The sequence below is a fragment of the Nerophis lumbriciformis genome, linkage group LG02, assembly GCF_033978685.3.
Source record: "Nerophis lumbriciformis linkage group LG02, RoL_Nlum_v2.1, whole genome shotgun sequence".
Lineage (NCBI taxonomy): Eukaryota > Metazoa > Chordata > Actinopteri > Syngnathiformes > Syngnathidae > Nerophis > Nerophis lumbriciformis.
In genome coordinates, this window is record NC_084549.2 from 57,198,276 (window position 1) to 57,218,079 (window position 19,804).

Below are 19,804 nucleotides of genomic sequence, written 5' to 3' on the forward strand. Positions count from 1 at the left end.
CCTTCCATCTTTGTCCGTTTGTTGACCGGCGAGGCTACTAAGACTGTTAGCAGCTACAATACAGCTAACTTTTTGTGTATGTCCATACTCAATGCAGAGCGGCCATTCTCCGTTAATATCCCCACAATAGTGGCAAGTAAACCACGACTCTTACAAGTTTTATTATCACTGTAGAACTGGAGAAAGCGGCTGAACATGCGACACATAGCTACGCTAGCATGAAATAACAGAACAATAAGGTCTGTTAAAGTGCACTAAGCAATCTATTGAACCACTTTACAGCAGAAAGTTAGCAGATATTACTAAGAAATGAATAGGTAGATTATATAATTAGTCTAGAGAGAGGATAATTTTACAGTAAGATGTGCACGTGTGTGCTCTGTTGCTGTATGCGGCGTGCCAGACTTCCAGCGATCACTTAGATGGGTGGAATGATCCATAAGTTGGTGGTATTGATACCAACGGTAGTACAGTATGTGAGTAATACCAGTGACCAGACCGGCATAGTTTATTCATAAAATGTTTTTGTTGTTTTTTGTTAATGTTTAAAAAAAATAATAATCCGTGAATAAGTCCCTAGACACAGGAGGACTTTTACTAAAAAAAAATATTAAAATAGTTTAAATATTTAGCTGGTATTGTTATAATGCCTTCGTGTGTTTTTTTGCGGATTATAATTGTGATGAAAAATTAAAAACAAAATCATTTAGTTAAATTAAAAAGTTTAAAGTAAAATGTATTGTGTCTTCAGTCCCACTACTAGTTTACTTCCCAAAAAAGTAAGTCACTTTTATGATTCCTTTTTTAGATCATGTAGTTAATATCTCACCATAAATACATAATACAATTTACAGTTAATACCTGAGATGTTATTAGCTGATCTCCTTTTCTTTTGTATCTGTGCACCAAACCACTTGCATTTAAAGTTTCTACATCCAATAAAATTGTAGGTGTATGGTTGGGGAATTTATTAAAAAAATAAAAATACATATTAAGGAAAAAAATATATAATCGATCGATAAATCGATTCAGGAAACAATCGTTTGATGCAAGCCCTACTGAATAATAAAATTAAATATATTCAATAAATAATACATTCAAGTTTATCAGCAACATTAACTCAGGAGAACAAAAAAAAAAAAATTTTACCTGCAAAAAAAAAAAAAATGAATAAAACAATTTGTGCTGATGTTTTTCTTTTTTCTTTAATCAAAATGAGTACGTCAGAATTACACTGCTTTTCGAAGTGGGTTTGAAGCATGGTCTTGATAAAGCATGTTCCCAGGGTCACACACACCCTACCCTCCCTGGCATCGCACTGTGGACCTCCCACTATTCGAAAAAAAACTGCTATTGAACATTAGTGTTGTGCCAAAGAAAATTTTTAAATTTTACTCATAACAATTTATTTATTCCAAACAATATTACATCCTTTTTCATCCATCTATGCCAGCACCGCATAGTGACAGACAACACGATGACATTTCTTCCGCCAGATGGCGGAAGGTACATAATTAACTTACAGTAGATCCACCTGTTGTCATTCGTACAACAGGATATAAATCATTACATGCTTGTTGGTGTGCTGTAACTGTTTTCCAATGTGAAATATGTGCCTTGGCCAGTGTTGGGTTAGTTACTGAAAACCAGTAACTAGTTACAGTTACTAGTTACTTTATTTTTAAAGTAACTCAGTTACTAACTCTGTTACTTACACCAAAAAGTAATGCGTTACTGTGAAAAGTAACTATTTAGCTACTTCTTTATTCTTTCTTTTTTTAAGGCTCCCATTAATGCCCTTTTAGCCTTCATTTCAGTACGGTTATTGCACTGGAGAATAATACAATCTGTTGATCAACTTGACATGCATTTTCATCACTGAACTCTGCTAAGCAATGTGGTCTACATACAACACACAAAGACAAAGATATGTTTGAAAGGGCCAATTTATTTCAGGCCAGAACAAATTGACACAACTATTTTAAATAGCTGCAACACAACATACATAAGTAACAAACAGCATAATAACAACATAGCTGTAAACCTGGCTTCACCCAAGGAAGGCACACATGACAAACACACAAAGCCTAAGCAGGCATTTTTTTCTCAAGGAATTGTGAAATAAAATCATGTCTTCAGGAGATCAACACTGTACTGAAGCCCAGAACACACAGTTTTATTTTAGAGAGAAGGAAAGATTGGCCTGGCCCACTAGGATCCCTCTTTATGATTGTGAACTTTATAGTCTATACATTTAGAGTGATGTGATAATCAAACACTCTAGAATGAAAGCGCAACAGTATATAAGAGAATTCAGTGCTGAATGATGAGCAGAGGCAGAGTTTGGAGTGTCTTCTTTAGCTCGCTTTCCATTTTTATGTACTCACTGTCCAGGTACGTGGAAAATGTTTTCCGTGCCATTTGCTGTTTGATGCCCGGTATCATGTTAATTAGCTGCCTAAAAGCGGGTGACTCCACTGTATAAATAGCCTGCATGTCTTCTAACACATACGCTGCAATGGCTCTATAAATGTTGTCCTTACTAGCAGTCCCTCCGTTAAAATCCTTAGGTGGAGGTGGAGGTTGAGGTGAAGTGGCATCGGAGTCTGTGTCTCTCTTTACTAGCTTCGTCGAAGCATTTTGCATTTGTAGCTGTTTCAGCAGATTTTAATTGCTGCTTTGGGCAGTAGATGGGATCTTTGATCCAAGACAACTTACATTTTACTAAAATGTTCTTTTCTTTGTGCTCGACAAAAGAAATATAGTGAGAATATCTCCATGTTAAGAAACTCGACTGCGGCTCCGCCATGATGTTTTGTTAGTAAACAGAGACACCACCCCCCCAATCCCCCCCCCCCCCCCCCCCCCCCCCCACACACACACACACACACACACACAGCGCGCCTCATCTCTTCTCCCCGTTGTGACACAGGAAGATTCAGAAGGATGACACCGCAGCTCTCCAATAAAACACACTCAGATCTTCTTAGTTTCTAGCCGATACTACATAAAAAAAATAACGTGCAGTAACGCATCATGTAGTAACGGTAACTGAGTTACTGAATATAAAAAATAATGTGCTAGACTACTAGTTACCGCCGAAAATAACGGCATTACTTTGTAACGCGTTAGTCTCAACGCTGGCCTTGGCTCAATAAAGGTTGGGAAACTCTCTTCGAGATCGACATTTTTTGCCCATGGCTCCTTTATTATCAAAAAGAAAATTTCGTTATTAATTCTTATATTGGATAGACAGTACTTCCTTGGTTTTTGTATGCCCCACTTTTCATATGAATAATTTTTCAGCTAAAATTTTCACCAACACTTTGCCCCTGTTTTTGTACACTATCTTGATTATTGTACGACAATTCATTGTTTTTTGGTTTTTTTTTTAGTTTATAATTTTATTCTCGGTCAGTGGTCAACGAAAGTAACAAAAACTATTTTACATCCATAGATTGAAAATTCTAGAGACCGAAAGGGTATAGGTTGAAGTTAAACACTTATATTGCCTGTTGTTACCCTATTAACATAGTCACATGTTAGTAAAACATTTGTTTTACTACAAAGATGTAGTAAAACCGCCAGACATCAGGCTCTGATCTTGCGTAACAAACTCATCTGTTTGCACATAATCGTTGAGCATATCTTCACTTGCGCTAGATTCTGTTTAGCATCATTAATGAACAAAATATATCAAAGTGGACCCCTGCATCCTTTACTTTTTCTCTGGGGAAAATGTTTCCACACCCCTGGTGTCTAATGGAATTAAACCCATAAATCAATAATACTATTATTAACATTCACAATGAGGGGCTCAAACAAAACAGTTCAGGGTGCATGTCATCAACCCTTGAGCCATCATATTTCCCAAGTCTACACACTTGACTCCCCTATCCTGCTCTTATTGCGGTTCCTCTCTTGTCCCTTTCTTTCTTAGGGGAGTCGAGATAACATGAGCGTTGTGTTGGTGTGTTTGCCCAACACTCCCAAAGTGTCAGAGGAAGCCGTGAGGAGGGATGCCGAGCTCAACCAGTACCTGGAGTCCCGAGTGGAAGGTGAGGATGGATGTCTGTCTGTTGCATGTCACTGGCTCTTTTAACATACAAGACCTTTGAAAGCAATTCTGTCAAATGAAATTGTGATGCTTCAAACATTTTTTTTGTCTAACCTCTTCCGGCCTTGTTAGACCCGACTGCCAGAATGACAGCACATTACCTCCTTTTCCATTTCAGCCAACACCCGTCTTCCCTCTTGCTGCTCTCCTCACTTCTTACTTCGTTTTCTCGTCCTCTCGCACATCAAGCGTCTTCTTTTCTCTCCCAATGGTCTCCTCCTCTTCCTCTTCCATCATTTCATCCCATTTTGTTCTCTCATGATGCACAAGTCCCTCTTGAGAGCTGTAAAGTTTTTGTTTTTGCCAGTTTGGTTATAAACTCTTTTCTGGCAAGAAGGGCTCTCCAGCTGTTTGCTAGTACGGTTAAATAATACTAATATACTGATTTATTATCATGAAATCATTTAACACTGCTTGTTAAAGTAAACATTTGGCTTCTAACATGGAGTTAAAACAACGGAGAAGGGGACTGGAATGTTTTTGGCTGAACATTTTACTGGCCACTTGCCACCATCAACTGCATCCATCTTTTTCTTTTTCCCTAACATTCCTCTAGTCCTCGCTTCCCTTCTCTTCATTTGTCTCCTGTCAAGTTCAGCCGCACACTCGCCTCTTAAGTATACGTGTGTTTTTTTTTTTTTAGAGATGCTGTCCAGGCCGGCCGACGAGGCCGTCCCCGACCTGGTCACGGTGATGAGGAACCTGTCCGCAGACTGCAACATGCCCTCTCTACCACCAGGGGGGGGCCTCGCCAGCAAGTAAGGGCTCCTCCACTGGAGGTTGTAGGAAACCTGTATTGTTTAACATTGTGGGTTTTGTAGCATGTCAATGATGGAAATATACAATACTATATTGCCTTGCTTATTAAAGGTGGGAATCTTTGGGCACTGCACGATTAGATTAGATTCCGATTGTTGTGATGACGATTCGATTCAGTATCGATTTTCGATTCAACGCGATTATCGTAATATATTATTTAGTGTATCAATTTCAACAAAACCTTTTCAAAACAGGTTACAAAAGCTCCTCTTGGGTGCTGAAATGCCACTTGCGCCTAAAAACGTATTTTTCAAAATGTATTTTTAAAATTTTATTTTCCAAAAATCTGAGAATGTTATTCAATCTAATAACAGAAAAGGTAAGCAAACCCAATCACATCCTAATCCTGGCCCTACAATATTTAGGACATACATTTACAAAGTAATTCAGAAGACCTACAAATGCAAATACAAAGCAGCATTGAACGGGCTCTCGCACCGCCATGCATTTTGGGGTTGACGCAAGTATGCACGGCGCATGCGGTCTTGTCCTTCCCAATGCTGCACGACCCGCCATCAATTTTAGAAAGATTGAAGCATATGAGAAGTAAGTAACATGTTCCATTACAAATGGGCAATATTGGTGCCACGGCAGTCATGCAGTCACAACCTTCTCAATGCCCTGACCCATCATCAAAGACTTCAGCAAGATCAGCGAATGTAGATGAAAGTTATAAACGTTATGATTTTCTACCACAAAGCGGCGATATTGGTCGAGATATCGCCATTTAGTGACAATCAGACCCCGATCTTATAGCTTGATATCAGTCTGGAAGGAGATCTGATCATCTAAAGTGAAGTCATTACATTTTGATGGTTGATGGTGAGGAGCAGTTCTTGCCGCCGCGCTCCGCCCACCACTAATGGGTATGCATAGATCCTCTGATGGAAACCGAGACGGCCGACTTGTTTGTTTTCAAATATGGGTTCTTGAAACGTTTACATGTTTCCTGTCATGATAGACCGCTCCTGTCATTTTTGTGACAATACCTGAATCTGGTGGAAGGGGCTATTTTTTTGACAACTATCAAAGGGGCATTAAAAAGCCAATTATTATTTTCTTTTGGGAGCCCGATCTGACAGGCTTGCAAATTTCGGTGAGGTTTTGTGCACATTGAGGGCCTTAAAATGCCTCAAAACATACAGAAGAATAATAAAGAAAGCAATTTCAAAAGGGCCTCCGTAACTCTTTGCTGCTTGGGTCCTTATAAAAGTAACTATCAATAACAATAATAATATTAATGATGGTTGTTAAAATGTTTTAATTAAAAAATCCATTACACAAACTAAAAAATATTTTTATTTTTTTACATCGATCTTGAAAATTATGAGTTTATTTTGAATCGTAATAAAAATGGAACTTGCGATTTGGATGTGAATAGATTTTTTTTTTGAGCACCTCTATTGATTATGGTGATGTTATTTTTATTTTTTTGTCACACACCCATCCTGTCGTGCTTTTTTAAAAATTGTTGTTTAATTCTGCTGTTGGTCTTGCAGACGCAGTGTCATTGAAGCAGTGTACCACCGTTTAAATCCATGCAGAGAAGAAGAAGGGGTCAGTACTCAGTCGATGCTATCAAAGATTTTGTCAAGTCTGCATCCCGCGTTTAGACGACATCCCTAGCTTTGCTGTTTCACTTTGAAAGGTGGTTCATACATATGTGTGTGTGTGTGTATGTATTAGTGAGAGTGTGTTTGTGTGTGTGCGTGCGCATCCACATTGTTAATGTTGTATTGGTGTATAAAGTGTCTTTTTGCAAGTTTGGCATTAAGTCACTATGTTCAACGATATTATTGCACACTGTGTTCCCAAAGCATATAGGGACTAGTTTCCTTCCATTTTCTACCAATTTTTCACACCCACCCACAGGAATAGTCAACTGAGAAGGCATGTTGTAGATCTTCACTGTCCACATTAACCCTTCTTGTTAAGGTTTAGGAAAATTACCCTCTGCATAATCAAATCATCTTTTACAATGTGCTTTATTTATCATAGTGTGTGGTGTGGGCAGATAGTGTCCGTTCTACAGTATGTCACAGTCAGGCATTCATCATTAATTACATCCATTAGGGCTGGGCGATATGGCTGAACAATTTAAGAGTTTTATATTGGCTGATATCGATAATTATTTATATTTTTTTACACCTAAAATAAGGACCAACAGGAAAAAAATAAAAATAATAATAATATATATATATATATATATATATATATATATATATATATATATGTAATATATGCAAATGTAAATATTTTTATTTAAAATGTAACCTTCATTTGATTATAATCCCAAAGTGTGAACACAACCGTTGGAAACAATCAATGTTAACACAATTCTCAAAACTCATTGAACACTTAACAGTAACCCTTTAACTTTAATGTGCAAAAATAACAAATATGCACAAAATGCCTAATAAAGTCTAATAAAAATAGTGCAACGTGTGAAAATGTAAGCATAGCACTTTTTTTGCTGGGTTTAGTGCCAGCAAGTTACAGCTGTGTAACAGTTATTTTTTGTCTGTTATTCTTATTTAAGTATGGAAAGTAACATAGGCAGTAAATTCTATTTAAATATAATTGGACCAAATTACTATTATTTTAAAGTCGCACATTTGTTATATTTCGTATTTTTTATTTATACAGTCCTGCACTTTAGTTCCTACCTGTTGTTTTCGTATACCCAAATAGGGAAGGCAAGGGTTGGAATGAAAAAAAGAGGCGAGGACGACTAAGGACTTACGGTCCGTAAAAAAACCAAAAAAAAAACCTGCCATATTGTTGAGGGGACTTTCTGTTTTATCCACAATTTCTTTGTACTCTGCAGCACTCATTTCTACTTTCTCTTCTCACTTCATGCAGAGAATCAACAGGCAGATGGCACAACGAAACTTGATAGTTCATACTGTTACCTGATTGGCTGTTAGCGTGTCACTCACTGATCAGTGATCACTCCCTGCTTTGCTTTTTACCAGAGCGCGAGGGCCTTTGTTTATGCAACCAACCTTCCGGTAACTTCCGGTTTCTCCCGACCAAAAAATATAAATATATAAGTTTTATCTCACCGTTATTTTCATTGCTATTACGTGTCAATTACGATGTATATTTGTCTAGTTTTATCGGCCCAGCCCTAATATCCATCCATCCATTTTCTAAACCTGTCCTCATTAGGTTCAGCTGTAGAGGGCTGACTTTAGGGCGAGAGGCGAGGCACATCAAACAACCATTCACATTCACGCCTGTGGACAATTGACACAGGTTAATTATATACTTCCTGCTATCTAGTGGAGGACTTATTGCACTGCCTGTTAATACATGTCACTGGCATAGATGCATGAAGAAAGATACATTATTTGTTCTTGAGTAATATGGAAGGTCTGAGTTTGGTTCCTACGATGGCTATGCAAGTTAAGTTTTAGTGCAAGTCTTAACTAATTTGGAAATGAACACCGATGTCACTCACACTGTACACAGAACACAGGAAGAACATATGAAATACAGTTATAAAAAAATTAAATACAATAATTAAAAGGGACCTATGATAATTTTAATCTACATTTTAAAACATTTTGTGGTCTAGATAATTTGTATTGGATATGCTTTGGGTAAATATTTGCGTAGATTTTGCTCTAGAATCACTTTTAAAAACATTTTTTTTAGTCTGTCTGCAAGATATTAAATTCGGGAGGCGTTCCCAGGTTGCAAATGAAACCACCTATCATAATATATCTTTTGAATATGTACACGGTTTAAATATAGATCTTGAAGTTGTCATCGCTATTTTCTTTCAAGACACGTTTGAAAATGAACTTCATAAACATTATATACATCAGGGGTGTCAAACTTCTTTGTATAAAGGGCCACATTGCAGTAATGGCTTCCTTCAGAGGGCCGTTTATTCAAAAAAAAAAAAATTGCATTTTTTTTGCATTTGGGTAATAACCTGTTATTAATCGAAATTCAAGTGTGATGCATCTGATTAAAAAAATATATAATTTGACAGCACTAATAAACATGTTCAATCACCTAATGTTATTACACGATTGCAGATACATTTGAATATTAGATTTTTTTGATGTTCAGATTGATGGATAACTTGCTTTGAAATCATAAGAAAAGGTGACAAGCAGACATTTACCTACCGTATTTTCCGGATTATAGAGCGCATCGGTAAATAAGCCTTCTAAATTTTAAAGGAAAACATATGTTTCCATATATAAGCCACAGATATATACGTTGTGAAATGAGTTATTTACACAAACATTTTGTAAATGTTTATTTACATAACTTAATTGTTTCAAACGGTGCCTGTAACACGGCAGTAAAACGGTTGATTAAACAAAACAGAAGTCATCGTCATGGACCCACGAGCTGTGGAAGCTACTGTAGCTCTCCAATCAGCTAAACCGACTCAATTACTCCACGGTGACATTTTTGTGAATTCACTGGGGAATATGTGAAAACTGGAACAATAAAGTAAACACAAACACTCGTAAACGTGTTAACATATTAGCTAAGGTTAACATAGTAGCTAATGCAAATTGCGCTAGCTTCATTACATTACGATAGCATGTACAAATATCCATGAAAACACTCATCATCCCACATGGTATGGGTTAGTAAGTAAGAATTGTCTGTTATAAACCTTACAAACATTGCCTGGAGTGATGAATGAAGAATCCATAAGAGTAGAAACGCTAGGGATGGAACGGTACTTCTACCTTTGGTTCAAAGCTATAAACAGCAGGAAACATTGTGGAAATCAGACCCTAAATTCATTATAGGTCCCCTTTAACTGAAACTTACATTCTCCACCTTAACTTTCCTTTTTTCTGACACACTGCCATCAGAAAGGTCTGTCTCACACTTAGAGACGAGCGATGTGCAACAACGTATTCCTCCGTCGTGCGCTCGTAACTACAAACCCCGTTTCCATATGAGTTGGAATATTGTGTTCGATGTAAATATAAACGGAATACAATGATTTGTATATCATTTTCAACCCATATTCAGTTGAATATGCTACAAAGACAACATATTTGATGTTCAAACTGATAAACTTTTTTTTTTTTTTTTTTTCAAATAATCATTAAGTTTAGAATTTGATGCCAGCAACACGTGACAAAAAAGTTGGGAAAGGTGGCAATAAATACTGATAAAGTTGTGGAATGCTCATCAAACACTTATTTGGAACATCACACAGGTGAACAGGCAAATTGGGAACAGGTGGGTGCCATGATTGGGTATAAAAGTAGATTCCATGAAATGCTCAGTCATTCACAAACAAGGATGGGGCAAGGGTCACCACTTTGTCAACAAATGCGTGAGCAAATTGTTGAACAGTTTAAGAAAAACCTTTCTCAACCTGCTATTGCAAGGTATTTAGGGATTTCCCCGTCTACGGTCCGTAATATCATCAAAGGGTTCAGAGAATCTGGAGAAATCACTGCACGTAAGCAGCTAAACCTGTGACCTTCGAAACCTCAGGCAGTACTGCATCAACAAGCGACATCAGTGTGTAAAGGATATCACCACATGGGCTCAGGAACACTTCAGAAACCCACTGTCAGTAACTACAGTTGGTCGCTACATCTTTAATGCAAGTTAAAACTCTCCTATGCAAGGCGAAAACCGTGTATCAACAACACCCAGAAACGCTGTCGGCTTCGCTGGGCCTGAGCTCATCTAAGATGGGCTGATACAAAGTGGAAAAGTGTTCTGTGGTCTGACGAGTCCACATTTCAAATTGTTTTTGAAAACTGTGGACGTCGTGTCTTCCGGACCAAAGAGGAAAAGAACCATCCGGATTGTTATAGGCGTAACGTTGAAAAGCCAGCATGTGTGAGGGTATGGGAGTGTATTAGTGCCCAAGACATGGGTAACTTACACATCTGTGAAGGCGCCATTAATGCTGAAAGGTACATACAGGTTTTGGAGCAACATATGTTGTCATCCAAGCAACGTTACCATGGACGCCCCTGCTTATTCAGCAAGACAATGCCAAGCCACGTGTTACATCAACGGGGCTTCATAGTTTAAGAGTGCGGGTACTAGACTGGCCTGCCTGTAGTCCAGACCTGTCTCCCATTGAAAATGTGTGGCACATTATGAAGCCTAAAATACCACAACGGAGACCCCCGGACTGTTGAACAACTTAAGCTGTACATCAAGCAAGAATGGGAAAGAATTCCACCTGAGAAGCTTAAAAAATGTGTCTCCTCAGTTCCCAAACGTTTACTGAGTGTTGTTAAAAGAAAAGGCCATGTAACACAGTGGTGAACATGCCCTTTCCCAACTACTTTGGCACGTGTTGCAGCCATGAAATTCTAAGTTAATTATTATCTGCAGAAAAAAAAAAAAGTTTGAGTTTGAACATCAAATATCTTGTCTTTGTAGTGCATTCAATTGAATATGGGTTGAAAATGATTTGCAAATCATTGTATTCCGTTTATATTTATATCTAACACAATTTCCCAACTCATATGGAAACGGGGTTTGTATTTGTAGTTTTTTTGTACAATGCTAATTTTTTACTGAATGTAACCGCCAAATGTCATAACGCAAGGACAGCCTTGTACTAATGCCATTGGGTTATTTCTAATTGGGAATCACTGGCTGTACCTAATGATGTGTCCTCAGACGGCTGCAAATGAGCACATTAGGGCATTACGTGCACACGTAGAGAGTGTCTAACTGTGTGTTCACCCTCTGCTTAACGCAGCCCTCCTGTTTCATTTGGTAAGTGATGACATATATAAGTGTTTTTTGCCCATCTCCCCCTCCCGCCCCTCCACACATGTATCCTCACAATTAACAACAGTCTTGCAGGCATGTGGAGGGGGCCACCTTCTTTGTCCCCATCCGTGTCCACGCCTGCGTCTTCTTGTATGCCGACAATGTTCACTGTCCGCGTTCTTCCAGGTCCCTCTTGATGTCACAAAACACGCATGCACTGTCCGCACACGCATGCACCGCCCTCGCATTGCAGGCCTTTCCACAACAGCAACTACCTTTTTTTTTGTCTCTGTGTCACTTTCCTTCAGCAAGACCAAGAACCTTCTTGGACCTTTCCCCTGCAGGCCTGAGAGACTCTACCAGCTGGCTTACTCTTGCTTTAACTTCTCATTTGTGTTCAGGTTGAAACTGGGGAATACAACCTCTCGACTGTGCTCTCTCTTTTCCTTTTAATCTTCTCTCTATTCTGTTTTTTTTTTTTTCTCCCGCTCGCCCTTTCTCGCTCGGCGGCGTTCCCCCGGCAGAGCGGCGCTGACTTGGAGTGCCACTGGTAGACGGTCGGAACGACTTCCCGATTGGCCGGATGGATTTAAAACAGAAAAAAGCCAGGATCACAAATGTTTTCTTTACAATTCCTCACACTGAAAGACCACAAGGAGAAGTCCTGGTGTGCAAAACATGGGAGCAAGAATACGTTTATTTAAAAAAAAAAGTTTTTGGACTGTTCCGGATACTTGTAGGCTTCCCCACTTGCTGAGATCTCTTAAAGAACTCCACACCACCTGTCAAACCATTCCCAAAGCAGTTTCTCCTGGGCGGCTACTAAAAGGGGATTAAAGAGTGAACTTTGAAAACCACTTTATGAACTTTTAAAAGCCACTAAGTCCAAAGACCCAAAACCCAAAACCTTCACATACCCCAAACACAAGGGGGCGCTCACTGGAGCATGACCGCGTTAGGTCCAGCTCCTCGTCCAAAGTGATGTCAGATCCTTTTTTGCACGTGCTTCCTCCTCGACTCCACACTTGATATCATTTACAATTCCCCGGTCATATTTCAAGTAAATGACAGCCACGTGGCCTGACACAGTATCACTCTTAACAGTATTCCTTATTGTTTCGACACGGTAACGTTCCAAAGACTCTACACACAATCCTGCTTGTGCTGCCACTTCCCTTTTGTGATTTGTTAAATCAATAAATAATGCCAAAACATGAATTTCAACTCTTGAAATGTTTGCTTCATTTGAATTTCAAAGCTTAAGCTCATACAATATTTGTGAACGCTTAACACTTGTGTTGTGAGGTACAAACTTATCTGGAGTAGTCTGTGACATTTTGACACGGGCACGTGATCCCACCAAGGCCTTTTCCTTGTCACCGAGTTCTACATTGGAAATTGTACTGAAAGTTAAAGGATATCATGGTGAAACTTTAGCCCCAGTTACAAAAGCAAACATGGTGGACATGTGCCGTTCTACTGAATTGGTGCCTATTGGGTGCCCAGGAAATATAACTTATAAATGCACAATAAAATGTGTTGTAAAATACTTTTAAAAATTATTATTAAGCAACATGATCAATGCAATTTTAATGATTATCATAAACACTGGGAAAAACTTTTTTTTTTTTGTTGGATCTGCATACTTCTTAAAATTAGATTTGACCATAAAATATAATCATTTAAATCCCTCAAATGTTTTTTTTAACTGTTTAGTTAAAATTCAGTCCATAGTGGTGTCTCCGGGGTTTCACTCAGTCCCCTTACCCTAACAGTGGTTCTCAAAGCGTTTTTCATTAAATACCACCTTAGAAAACACTTGCTTCTCCAAGTACCACCATAATGACCAACATTAAAATGCAGTAGCGCAGTAGGCCTAAGTATTCATTAAAAACAAAGCAGACATTTATTTTAACAAGTATGTTTAATACATACGGTAATAGTATTATAATTTTTGGTGAGGGAACTCTCCTGAAAGAATCAATAAAGTAATATCTATCTCTTATTTATCTATCTGTCTGTCTATCTATCCAATATTTTGGCCACTTTAACATTACACACAGTTTGAACAGTACCACTGTTTAAAGATAGGAAAATAAAACACTGTACTTTAATCAAGTGATTCTTTGTCAAACCACTACTGGTACTCTTACCACAGTTTGAGATTTACTGCCCGAACACATTAAACCCTCTGAAATATTTGGAATATTCCATAAATCACATGTTCCACATTCTCTACAGCCCACAGAAAAGGCAAAAAAATGTTTGCTCATTTTTTTTGTTTTTTTTTAATCTCAATCAAAACACAGGTTTGGTACCTAAATTATGATATACAAATTGATGTGCTGTACACAAGCTATTAGCATTAAATACAGCCCTAAAATCTCACTCCTCTTACTTTCGGTCCTGTTATGCAAACGAGTCATCTTTGGCTTACGATCCTTGTCAAAAATTAAATAAAATATACTAGTGTGAGTAATTTAATAACTATTATCAAATTTTGAATTGGGGAAAAAGCAAGTTTTTATGGTTTAATTTGAGGTTGTTACATCAAGATAATGGCACTAATCCAGTGGAATGCTGTGTTGAAAACAAGCCTTTAAAGTGATACAGTACTACAGTTAGCAATACTGTACAGTACTTTTGTTCAAATAAAAAAAAAAAAAGACTTATTTGCTGCAAACTTAATGAAGAATTCAACATAATTGTGTTTTAGAAGCTAATGCTCATTATTATTGTCACTTTTACTTACTTGGGGGATGACCTTGTGTTGTAAATAGCCAACAATATTCATGCTAGTGTTTTACATCCTATTTTATCGGCTATAAAACAAAATGGCACCTTCATTCTCTGAACAGTTTATTGTGTTTGATTGCCGTTTATAATCCCCTTGTAGTTAAGCTATAATAAGATGATGTCATTTTAAGACCATTTAAGTTAGAAGGTCCAACTCATCTGAACATTTGACCTCTTAAAATGTTATTGATAGTTGTTATTTCTCTCCGGTGTTTTTGCATTGACCAAATAAAACAGCCATGGCTTTTTTGCCTGTTGTCGCCATGAAATGTGCGTGTTGTGCTTGTGCATGTGATCTCTGTGCAGGATGAGCCTGCGGGAATTTATGTACCATGGCAAGAACCGTTACAGAACGAGGAGAAAACTCTCCAACCACCAAAGATATGCTGAGCTGAAGGTACTGTAGATACTGTACATGTAATGGAGTATTGTGATCAAGATGTCCCATACACACAAAGTAGTGTTGACTTAAATAGAGTACGATGTAGCTTTTCCCTGAGAGAAAAAGTCTGAAAATGTATATTTGGGGTCTAGAGATTTATACAGATGAGATTTGTCTCCTGAGATGTTCTACCTATCACACACACACACACACACACACACACACACACACACACACACACACACACACACACACACACACACACACACACACACACACACACACACACACACACACACACACACACACACACACACACACACACACACACACACACACACACACACACACACACCAATAACCTTGAAGTATGTTGCAAATACATACAATATATATTAGGGCTGTTACAAATAACAGGTTAACAAATGTGATTAATGACAAATATTGCATTATTAATGTATAGTTGCAAAATAATGCAATTAATGTTTTAAAAAATGTTTTTGAATTCATTTATTTTGCCTCATTTATCTTAACATCACGAAGGTGAAGGCAGCGTGGGTTTAAGGTCAGTGATCAGGTCAATGCATACGCGCACATCAACTACCTGACAGGACTTTAGATGATACTTTTATCAGGTTTTAAGCAAATAAATTATGTACATTCAAGTAAAACATGTTAAAAAAAATAGAAATTGTGAATGACATTCTGATGATGAAATTGCATTTGTGTCAAAATATTGGGGTCTTTTTTTCACCAGATTTGTTAGGTAAGCAAGTCATTTACTACAGTGATTAATCACATTGTATTCAAATTCAAAAGTGTGATTATCCTGATTAAAATATTATTTGACAACAAATACTGTATGTATATGTATGTGTATATATATATATATATATATATATATATATATATATATATATATATATATATATATATATTTTTTTTTACCGCTTGTCCTTTTTGGGGTTGTGGGGGGTGCTGGAGCCTAACTCAGCTGCATTCATATATATATATATATATATATATATATATATACTTTTTTTTTTTTTTTTTTTTCAGAAAACACAGAGCGAGATGTTATACCTCTTCTGCGAAACACAAATGCATAAAATGACTTAACACATTAAAATGACTAGAACAGTGAACGTGTACCGTATTTTTCGGAGTATAAGTCACACCTGGCGAAAATGCATAATAGAGAAGGAAAAAAACATATAAATCGCACTGGAGCCCGGCCAAACTATGAAAAAAACTGCGACTTATAGTCCGAAAAATACGGTATATATGTATGTATATATATATATATATATTAGGGTTGCAACTAACGATTAATTTGATAATCGATTAATCTGTCGATTATTACTTTGATTAATCAAATAATAATCGGATAAAAGAGACAAACTACATTTCTATCCTTTCCAGTATTTTATTGAAAAAAAACCAGCATACTGGCACCATACTTATTTTGATTATTGTTTCTCAGCTGTTTGTACATGTTGCAGTTTATAAAAGAAAATATTAAAAAAAATTGCCTCTGCGCATAGCATAGATCCAACGAATCGATGACTAAATTAATCGCCAACTATTTTTATAATCGATTTAATCGATTAGTTGTTGCAGCCCTCATATATATATATTATATATACACACACATACACACAGTGTATGTATATATGTGTGTGTATATATATATTTATATATAAATATATATATATGTATGTATAATATATATATATATATATATATATATATATATATAATGTGTGTGTGAGTGTATGTATATATATATATATATATATATATATATATATATATATATATATATATATATATATACACATACTCATACACACAGTGTATGTATGTATGTATGTATATGTATGTATGTATATACACGCACACAGTGTATGTATTTATGTATGTATGTGTATACAGTCACGGTCAAAAGTTTACATACACTTGTGATGGACATTGTCATGGCTGTCTTGAGTTTCCATTAATTTCTACGACTCTTATTTTTTGTGATAGTGATTGGAGCACATACTTGTTTGTCACAAAAAACATTCATGAAGTTTGGTTCTTTTATTAGGGTTAGGACCCTAATAAAAACCCTTATTATGGGGCTACTGAAAATGTGACCAAATCTAATGGGTCAAAAGTATACATACAGCAACATACATGATCAATTTTGGTGATGTAGAAAAGTTACAATCAAATCAAATTAGCTTCATAGCATGGCCTCTTAACTTCATGTGAGTGATTATGATTGACGACACCTGTTGAGTTCTGTGAGCCCATTTAAATAGGGCTCTTACGATGCAGTCATTAGACTCCGTTACAAACGCCACAATGGGAAAGTCAAAGGAACTCAGCACAGACCTGAAAAAACTAATCATTGACTTGAACAAGTAAGGAAAGTCACTTAGAGCCATTTCAAAGCAGCTTAAGGTCCCAAGAGCAACTGTGCAGACAATTGTTCGTAAGTATAAAGTGTAAGTATAAAGTGCATGGCACAGTTTTGTCACTGCCACGATCAGGAAGAAAACGCAAGCTATCACCTGCTGCGGAGAGAAAATTGGTCAGGATGATCAAGAGTCAATCGACAACCACCAAAAAGCAGGTCTGCAATGAATTGGAAGTTGCTGGAACACAGGAGATAGGCTCCAGCGCCCCCCGCGACCCCAAAAGGGAATAAGCGGTAGAAAATGGATGGATGGATGGATGGAACACAGGTGTCAGTGTGCACAGTCAAGCGTGTTTTGCATCGCCATGGACTGAGAGGCTACCATGCAAGAAGGAAGCCCTTGCTCCAGAAGCAACACCTTAAGGCTTGTGTAAAGTTTGCTGCTGATCACACGGACAAAGATAAGATCTTCTGGAGGAAAGTTCTGTGGTCAGATGAAATAAAAATTGAGCTGTTTGGCCACAATACCCAGCAATACGTTTGGAGGATAAAAGGTGTATATATATATATATATATATATATATATATATATATATATATATATATATATATATATATATATATATATCCATATATAAATGTGTGTGTGTGTGTGTGTGTGTATATATATAGTGTGTATGTATATAATATATATACTGTTGCGCTTTTAATGCAAAAACAAGACAACTTGAAGTGTCTTGACACACAGAAACGTGTGCGCCGTTTATTCCATCAAAGACCAGACTGAATGCTGCTTACATCAAAGAGACTCAAAAAGGCGGTCACAACAAACCCCCACCTTTGGGTAAATCTCCTGACGGTCACTTAAAGGGGCCGCACCGAATTACTCACTCTTAACTGCATACTGTACATGAATGCTAAACAAGAACAACATTATGTGCACAATAGAACAATGACAGTGAATAATGACGACAAAGTCAAGTTAACAGGTGTGGTGAATTATGTCCTTAAAGCAACCGCGACAATACCGTATTTTCTGGATCATAGGGCGCACTGGATTATAAGGCGCACTGCCGATGAATGGGTCTATTCAGGTCTTTTTTCATACAAAAGGCGAACCGCATTAAAGGAGTCATATTATGATTTTTTTTTCTAAATGGAAAACACTTCCTTGTGTTCTACATAACATGTAATGGTGGTTCTTTGGTCAAAATGTTGCATGGATTATGTTTTACAGATCATCTTCAAGTCGCTTTCTGACAGTCGCTTCAGGATGCGCCGTTTTGTGGGCGGTCTTACCTACGTGGCTCACCTTCGACAGCGTCTTCTCCCCATCATCTTTGTTGTAGCAGTGTAGCGTGCAAGGACGGGAGAGGAAGAAGTGTCAAAAGATGGACAGACTTTACTTAAATCAACAACGCAGCAGCATCTCCTCATCCGTGGCTCACTAGTGCAACAACGCCGGAAATGTGTCCTGTGAAAAACCGTCCAACCGGAACTCTCTAATAACTAAAGTTCCGTGGGTGAATGATGTAAACCCACTACACTGGTAGTTTTTAGCGCTTCCAAAGCGAGATATAAGTTAGAACTTTACGCTACTTTATATTAGAAATGGCAACAGCGGAGGATGAATGTCCCATAACAAGAACATAGTGAAAAAGAAGAACCTTATAGGCCTACTGAAACCCACTACTACCGACCACGCAGTCTGATAGTTTATATATCAATGATGAAATCTTAACATTGCAACACATGCCAATACGGCCGGGTTAGCTTACTAAATGCTGCAATTTTAAATTTCGCGTGAAATATCCTTCTGAAAACGTCTCAGTATGATGACGCCTGCGCGTGACGTCACGGATTGTAGAGGACATTTTGGGACAGCATGGTGGCCAGCTATTAAGTCATCTGTTTTCATCGCAAAATTCCACAGTATTCTGGACATCTGTGTTGGTGAATCTTTTGCAATTTGTTCAATGAACAATGGAGACAGCAAAGAAGAAAGCTGTAGGTGGGAAGCGGTGTATCGCGGCAGGTGTTGTGCCGGATAACGCACCCCGCCGTAGAATGCACCCCCTGACTGTTGTGCCGGATAACACAGCCGGTGTTTCATTGTTTACATTCCCGGAAGATGACAGTCAAACTTTACTATTGGCCTGTGGAGAACTGGGACAACAGAGACTCTTACCAGGAGGACTTTGAGTTGGATACGCAGACACGGTACCGTGAGTACGCATGAAGCTGCGGCTTCCAAACATTTGATCGCTTGCCCGTACGTGCGTGCCGCTATGTGCATGTCACGTACGTAACTTTGGGGACTTTGGGGAAATATATGTGCTGTATGAACTTTGGTGAGGTGAACGGTACTTTGGGCTGTGGGATTGAGTGTGTTGTGCAGGTGTTTGAGTTGTATTGGCGGGTTATATGGACGGGAGGGGGGAGGTGTTTGTTATGCAGGATTAATTTGTGGCATATTAAATATAAGCCTGGTTGTGTTGTGGCTAATGGAGTATATATATGTCTTGTGTTTATTTACTGTTTTAGTCATTCC

The 19,804-nt window shown here is 37.7% G+C and overlaps 1 protein-coding gene across 5 annotated transcripts in view; it reads left to right on the forward strand.

The window, feature by feature from the left end:
- ppm1ba (protein phosphatase, Mg2+/Mn2+ dependent, 1Ba) overlaps positions 1–19,804 on the forward strand; it is a 40,629-nt gene that overhangs the window by 19,501 nt on the left and 1,324 nt on the right. The window contains exons 3-7 of one of the 5 annotated variants that reach the window (XM_061965454.2): positions 3,941–4,058; positions 4,761–4,875; positions 6,436–6,493; positions 11,658–11,674; positions 12,196–12,895. In XM_061965454.2, coding sequence (XP_061821438.1) covers positions 3,941–4,058; positions 4,761–4,875; positions 6,436–6,493; positions 11,658–11,674; position 12,196 — 309 coding nt within the window. In that variant the 3' untranslated portion in view covers positions 12,197–12,895. The other 4 variants (XM_061965427.2, XM_061965420.1, XM_061965445.2 and 1 more) reach the window with 4 other exon arrangements.